This window comes from Dipodomys spectabilis, unplaced genomic scaffold, assembly GCF_019054845.1.
Source record: "Dipodomys spectabilis isolate Male_0828 unplaced genomic scaffold, ASM1905484v1 ptg000174l, whole genome shotgun sequence".
NCBI lineage: Eukaryota > Metazoa > Chordata > Mammalia > Rodentia > Heteromyidae > Dipodomys > Dipodomys spectabilis.
The window spans coordinates 5,139,225-5,146,623 of record NW_024870851.1 but is presented as its reverse complement, the minus strand read 5'-3'; the positions used below and the strand labels follow the sequence as shown (position 1 = coordinate 5,146,623).

The following is a 7,399-nucleotide window of genomic DNA, read 5'->3' as shown; positions in this document are numbered from 1 at the left end:
AACCTAATGTCCTTCCTTCCTTGAAAGAACCCAAGGGAAATGGTTACCAAGCTATGTTCCCACCACCACAGTTGCTTTTGACTGAACTCTCCACCCTACTAATGATGAAAAGCACTATGTCACAATCAGAAATTAGGCCCTCTATAATTTGGTCTATGGCTTAATCAGAAAGACTGCTCCAAATCCTCAGAGTATCTGATTGCAATCCCTCCCCAACCCACCCCTACCACTGGAAACACAAAGAAAACACAACTTTGAAACTGAGGAGGCAAAGCTTGATCCTTTCCAAGTTGAGAGTCAAAAACCATAGCAGCTTTCTGCTGTAACAAGACTTCAAAATGAGGCCAAAGGACTGTTCTGAAAATGCCTGTTGTGAAGACCCAAGCAATGTGCAGGCATCCACCAGAGGTTCAGTGCCCCATTACCAGAAGAAATACTTCCCCCTCCCAGAACCACTGGTAAAGCAAGGACTGGTACCCTACTAGGCAGACACAGGTTAATTTGAAGTTGAGCTTTTCAGGGTAGGGGCTAGATTTAGCCTGCTAAATAGAACTGCTAAAGAAAGCCAATGAGTCAAGAATTTGTTGACATGACCTAATCAATATATAGATGTATGTGTGTATGTGTGCCTTCACTAGGGTTTGAACTCAAGACCTAAGCACAGTCCCTTTTTCTACTCAAAGCTAGTACTCTATCGGTTGAGTCACACCTCCACTTCCAGCTTTTTGCTGGTTAATTGAAGATAAGAGTCTCCTGGGTTTTTCTGCCCAGGCGGGCTTCAAACCACGATCTTCAGATCTCAGCCTCCTGAATGTCTATGATTACAGAAACGAATCACAGGGACCGGTAGGTACTGCATAGATTTTTAAAGAAATCAACTGGAGAGGGGGAAATGACTGTCCGGTTGCGTGTAAGCCAGAGGCATAGTTCTCCAGTTGCCGGAAGGAAGTGGCCTAGGCAGGTGCTAGGCTTGGGCAACCCCTGAAGGTAACCTGGAAGGCAGCAGAGCAGGTCCGTCCCCTGGTGCGCAAAGGCCTCGCCCGGCTGGCTTACCGGCCTATTCCAAGCTGCGCCTGGGCAGCTCTTGCCTCCAGCCCGCTGGCGAAGGAACTGAGCCGCAAACTTCCCAGCCTGGGAACCTGGCTGCTTGCTGAACGGCTCTACCGGGCCAGTCACCACCCGGAGGCAGGTTTTCAACGCCCTCCCCTGCCAGGGTGAAAGTTTGCCCCCAATTCGCTGCTTCCCCACCTCCGCCCCCAGTTGGGAGGACCACATAGGAGTTCCTGTGTCAACTGTGCACCAATAACACCCACTAACAAAGGCAAGCCCATTAAACCTTCCCTCCTGTGAACTCACGCCCCAGCGAATACCGCTTTGAACTGACCCCCGCCTCTGTGCCCCCCTCCGCGTGCCGTTTGGGGGCGTGCCGGCCCTCCCGGGCTCGCTCCCTCGCTCCCGGCTGCGCACTTTTGCCGCACGCTAGGTCTTTGATGTCTCTTTACATTATGGCAGAGCAGCCACGCGCTCTTTCCAGGCGCGGGGCTTTGTGTAACGGAACTGACATTTGGCCTTGATACCTGTATCTCTTGGTGATTGCAACAAATTTCTAAAATAAATATTGTACTTTGATCTCCCAGCATTGCATTTTTAATAGATGCTCCAAACATTACTTCATTAGGAAGAAGGTTGGTGTTTTTTTTAAATTATGGTTTTGTTTTTCCTTTTCCTTTTTTTTTTCTTTTGGAGCTCAGAGTAAGGGGAGAGAGGCTAAAGAGCAGTTCCTGAAGCCTTCTAAACTTCACCCAGGGTCTGGGAGAGCTGGAATTCCGGTGAGTTTTCACAAATGTCGAAGAGCAGAGACAGATTACCGTGTGCACATCATTGTCCTGCAGACTTTGTACATATTAACTCTTGTAAGCCACAACCGTTCTAGAAAGGGAGCACATTTCAGAGATGGAAGAAATGGACACAAAACTTGTTCTCCACAATCTACAGTGGCAAAGTGGGGAAACCCTGACTTCAGTAATGAGAGTTCTTTTTCTATTTTAACTTGTCTATTCAGTAATGGGAGTTCTTGATCACAAAGTTACTGCTCTATTTTATCCTGCTAGCCACCAATGATGATTTAATTAGCTCATGGGGGCATTTTGGAAGAGTAGTTAGCTCCTTTGACTTTAGAGATGTGAATCGGCTCTTCGGCTCTTTTGGATTTAAAAAAAAAAAAAATCTCGGCAAGGAGGATGCCTTCCAGCCTAAGCCTGGCCACCTCCAGGGAAAAGCAGCTTGGAAAAGCCCAGCGGAGCCAGTGCGTGGAGACAAAAAGCTAAGAAACTAGATCTAAACACCTTGGAGGGTGCAGACAAGTGCCCCTGACAGTGTTCACCACAGGACACCCTGGCTCCAAACTTACCCCTGAGCAGCCTTTCCAGGCCCCGGGCTTCTCCAAGACGCAGCTTCCTGTCCCACACGGGGAGGAGCAGGGCGGCCAGCCCTCTCTCCTTCCCCTTTGCAGAATACCTAGAAAGGGAGATCAGGCCGGTTGGGGAGAAGGATGGAATGCGGGTGTGAGGTGTGAGGAGGGCCCTTTGTAGTGAGGCCGTGGGTGGCCCATTCGAGTTCAGTGAGATGTTACCGTTTCATAGCGCCCCCGGGGCTCGGAGAACGTGGGCCTCGCCTTGGCAGGGCCACCACCCTGCATGGTGAAGGATGCCCATGTACAGCCCGCACACTGGATCCTAGAGTTAAGCCAACTGCTGAATGGGGCCACTGGTCCTCCAACACCAGTCCTGGGCACACACAGGTCCTTGAAACCCGCAAAAAAAAAGGGAAAAAAAAGTGGATGTTTCGGAGCTGGTTCGGAGATTCTGGAGAAGGTGGTGATTTCAGAGAGAAGACCGAGTAGCTGAGTGGCTGAAAAGAATATGGCTACCTTCCTGCTCAGGTGGCCCACTTAGCCATACAGTCATGTGACTGCCATGACTGCCGGGCCTCGGAGGCGATTCGGAGCGCCCGCCCCCCAACTCCCAGTGCAGGGGGGGCCCGTGGCCTCCTGCCGGACTCTTCCTCCTCCCCCGCCCCTTCGAGTTCCTAGAGTCCCCCTCCCCCCTTCAGTAGGATGCGCTGTGGGTGGCCAACTAGGTTGCAGGGCAGTAGTGGGGAGAGACACCACTTGGACAGCATCAGTGAGGAACCACGACTGAAGCGACATGCCCGCCTTGATGGACTTTTTCTTTGCAAATATCTTGTAACAAGAGTTCGTGTTGGCTTTCTTGCCCCTCTTGAGAAGCCTCTGTGTGACTTGGGGTTTGTTGAATGACAGCAAGAAAGGCTTCCTGGGCACCGGTGGCTCAGCCTGTAATCCTAGTTACTCAGGAGGCTGAGATCTGAGGATTGCGGTTGTAAACCAGCCGGTGCAGAGAAGTCTGTGAGAACTCTTATCACCAATTAACCACCAGAAGAGCTGGAAGTGGAGCTGTGTGGCTCCTGTGGCAGAGTGCTAGCCTTGAGCAAAAATACTCAGGGATAGCGCTCAAGCCCTGAGTTCAAGCCCAGGACAGGCAGGCAGGCAGAAAGGAACGCAGGAAGGCAGGCAAGGCAGGAAGGAAGGAAAGCAGGAAGGCAGGAAGGAAGGAAGGAAAGAAAGAAAGGAAGGAAGGAAGGAAAGAAAGAAAGAAGAAAGGAAGAAAGGAAGGGAGGGAGGGCTTCCTGGACAGCATTTTACATTTTTCCAGTAGTTTTCTCGTATCTCTGTTCCACTTGAGACATGTTACCTACACTAGTTACTAGAAGGGCCCGGGGATGAGCAGCGATCGGATGCCTGCCCCCCACCCGCCCGAGACCAGGGCGGCTAGTCAGGGGAGAATGGGAGGCATAGTACGTATTTTTTCCCCCTGGCGTGGACAGCTTACTTGGCATCCTGACCAGTTCAGCTGTGGGAGTAAACGCGGTGTGGATGTGTTTCCACGTTTACTTTTTATAAAAGTTGAGATCTGAGGAAAACTTCCCAAGAAGTCTCGGAGGACCTGGTGCTGAGGGTCCCGTGCCCCGCCTCGCCCCGCCCCGCCTGCCCCCCCCCCCGCCCTCCCCCAGGCTCGCTGCGGTCCGAAGTCTTCGAGGGTGGGTGAATGTGTTGTGAGAGTTCGGGGTGTGCTTGGGGAAGAGTTGCCCTCATCCCAGTCTCAAAAAGTGCCGTGCTGGAAGCTGAAGGCAGATTCCTCGAGAGATAACAAAGACACTTTGTCACTTTGGGCGCTGCTTTGGTGCAAATCTTTAATTGCAAGGTGGGGGCGGGGAGATCGAGTGTCTCCAGCAACCCAAGCGCGAGTCTCCAGGCGGCAAGGCCCCCTTTGATCAGGAAAATCCAATTATTTGTGTATATACATTTCCCACATAGTGATTACTTCATTAATTGTCCCGCCTTTATCTCCTCCCTTCCCATCCCCCCTAATAATCAGTTCTTTTATCCAGACCAACAAACACACCATAGGAGCTTTGTGGATTCAAAGGATTTGCTTTCGCTTCTGAAAGAGCCGCTATTCTTTGATGATTGGGTAGCGGCAAACTTCAAAGCCATAAATCTTCGCTCTGACTGGCTGGCGGCCCAGCAAAGTCCTTATCAAATTCTTGGAGGTGATCCTGAAGCGCTCAGACCGCGCGCGGGGCGAGCGAGCGGGGCGCGGGAGGGGAGGACGCCGAGGCGCGCTGGGCGGCCGTTCGTGCTCGCCTTCGGGTGTCCATGCCTCGGTGGCGGCGCCCCGCTCGGCAGCCAGCGGCCCCCGAGCAGTAACCATGGCTGCCGTGGCCGTCCTCCGGAACGACTCTCTACAGGCCTTCCTCCAGGTCAGGACTGGGCCCGGAGGGGGGCGGGAGCAGGTGGGAAGGGCCGTGTCTGGATCTCCCATGGTGATTCATGCACCCCTAATTCGGGGAAAGACCCCTGTTGGCGGGTGCAGTCGGAGTCAGATTTAGGGGTGTTTCCTTCAAACCTAACCGGGGGTCCCTTTGCGAGAGGGACGCATGGATGGGGGGGTTCCCAAGATGAGCGAGAGGGCTGGAGCTGGGCCTGTACCTTACTGCGTCCTGCGGCTGAGTTCAGCCTGGGCTCCGCCAAGGAAGAGCCAGAGGGGAGCCAGGAAAAGTGAGGTTCAAAGATGCCGAGGCGAGCGAGCGTTTGGGCGGCCAGGCCGTGAGTGTTTGCAGAGTAGCGGCCCCTTCCCACTTTGAGCCTTCCTTAAAGATTTAGATGGCTCCTCTCGGCACCAAGTAGTTTACCGTGAGGCGCCCGCGCGCTCCGCACTTAGCTCAGACACCAAAAGTTTTCTGGGACCCGTGGGTGCGTACGTGGGGTGCAGTGATGGGGCGGGGGGGGGGGGGGGCGGCCGGGCGGAGGAGGGCTGGCAGTATAACAGCGGGCGTGGCGGGCCGGCCCCGAGTCGGTGCTGGGAGCGCTAACCTTTGTGTCTTCTCCGCCCTCCCTCGCGGCGGCCCATGCAGGACCGCACCCCCAGCGCCTCCCCGGACCTGGGCAAGCACTCGCCCCTGGCGCTGCTGGCCGCCACCTGTAGCCGGATCGGCCAGCCGGGAGCCGCGGCGGCGGCCCCGGACTTCCTGCAAGTGCCCTACGACCCAGCGCTGGGCTCGCCCTCCAGGCTCTTCCACCCGTGGACAAGCGACATGCCGGCGCACTCGCCGGGCGCGCTGGCGCCCCCGCACCCCAGCCTGGGGTTGACGCCGCAGAAACCGCACCTGCAGCCGTCCTTCGGGGCTGCGCACGAGCTGCCGCTCACGCCCCCGGCGGACCCCTCCTACCCCTACGAGTTCTCGCCGGTCAAGATGCTGCCCTCGAGCATGGCCGCTCTGCCTGCCAGCTGCGCTCCCGCCTACGTGCCGTACGCCGCGCAGGCCGCGCTGCCCCCGGGCTACTCCAACCTGCTGCCCCCGCCGCCGCCGCCGCCTCCGCCGCCACCCACCTGCCGTCAGCTGTCCCCCAACCCGGCCCCCGACGATCTCCCGTGGTGGAGCATCCCGCAGTCCGGCTCTGGACCCGGGGCCTCCGGGGTTCCCGGGGGCAGCCTCTCCAGCGCCTGCGCTGGGGGTCCCCACACCCCGCGCTTCCCAGCCTCAGCGGCCGCTGCTGCCGCCGCCGCCGCCGCCCTGCAGCGGGGCCTAGTGTTGGGCCCGTCGGACTTTGCGCAGTACCAGAGCCAGATCGCTGCGCTGCTGCAGACCAAGGCCCCCCTGGCGGCCACGGCCAGGAGGTGCCGCCGCTGCCGCTGCCCCAACTGCCAGGCGGCGGGCGGCGCCCCCGAGGCGGAGCCGGGTAAAAAGAAGCAACACGTGTGCCATGTGCCGGGCTGCGGCAAGGTGTACGGCAAGACGTCGCACCTGAAGGCGCACCTGCGCTGGCACACGGGCGAGCGGCCCTTCGTGTGCAACTGGCTCTTCTGCGGGAAGAGCTTCACGCGCTCGGACGAGCTGCAGCGGCACCTGCGGACTCACACGGGCGAGAAGCGCTTCGCCTGTCCCGAGTGTGGCAAGCGCTTCATGCGCAGCGACCACCTGGCCAAGCATGTCAAGACTCACCAAAATAAGAAGCTTAAAGTTGTCGAGGCCGGCGTCAAGCGGGAGAACCCCAGAGACCTGTGAGCGCCCCCGGACGCTGTTCCGATCACTCCAGCCTAGGGTTCCCCTCCACACACCCCCTGCAGAAGGACTTTTGCCATTGCCCAAAGTGGAGACAGGCTCCCAGCTTCCTTGGCCCTGGGACAGAGTAGGCCGGGGAGACCCCGTTGGGAACTGGTGCCAGTGGGGTCATGGTTAAGAGCCCCTGGATTGTGCCAGGATGAATCCACAAAGTCCGCACCGTTGCCACCGCCCGGGAGACCTGCAGTTTGGGAGTACTACCCTGGGCCTTGTAGATAGGACACGCTGCTGAATAAAAGCCGAAAGACCTTGAGAGATTGAAACTGTTTTCACCAGGACCGCTCCAGGCTTTGTACAGGTTATTTAATAATAGCTTTGTTAAAGAGTAATTATAATTACGACATTAATGTTTGTTTTGTCTTCAGCTCCACGCAGAGCTACAGCATGATGTGTCTCTGTAAAGCGATCAGCGATTGCAGCGTGAAAATAAATACGTTAACTTCAGGGTCACCTTGGAAAGACCCCGCAGAGCTGGTCTCATTTGATCTTTTCTTCTTCCAGAGGCTTTACTTAGCACTCAGGTTTCGCCCGGCAATTTGGTGCTTCCTATGGGCTGTCTGCGTCAGAAGCTTCATTTGCAAAGTTCTGGATAAAGCGTGTTCCGCGCCCCGACAGAAGAAGGGCAAGGTCAGGCTTGTTGTCAAGAGGCTAGGGAAAGATTCGCCTAATCACAACTTGATTTTCCTCATGTGACTTA

At 56.3% G+C, this 7,399-nt stretch overlaps 1 protein-coding gene across 1 annotated transcript; it reads left to right on the top strand.

Moving 5' to 3' along the window:
• The first annotated feature begins 4,258 nt into the window (after window positions 1–4,258).
• Window positions 4,259–7,161, top strand: Sp5 (Sp5 transcription factor). Its single transcript, XM_042694140.1, has 2 exons — window positions 4,259–4,839; window positions 5,494–7,161. The coding sequence occupies exons 1-2, from the start codon at window positions 4,789–4,791 to the stop codon at window positions 6,643–6,645; spliced, it is 1,203 nt and encodes a 400-aa protein (XP_042550074.1). The 5' UTR covers window positions 4,259–4,788; the 3' UTR covers window positions 6,646–7,161.
• The last annotated feature ends 238 nt before the right edge of the window (window positions 7,162–7,399 follow it).

What these genes read in the sequence shown, in the direction of transcription:
- Sp5 (XM_042694140.1), top strand. Translation starts at nt 4,789, where the DNA reads ATGGCTGCCGTGGCCGTCCTCCGGAACGACTCTCTACAGGCCTTCCTC. An exon ending in CTCTACAGGCCTTCCTCCAG is followed by an intron (nt 4,840 to 5,493) that starts GTCAGGACTGGG and finishes CGGCCCATGCAG; the next exon opens with GACCGCACCCCCAGCGCCTC.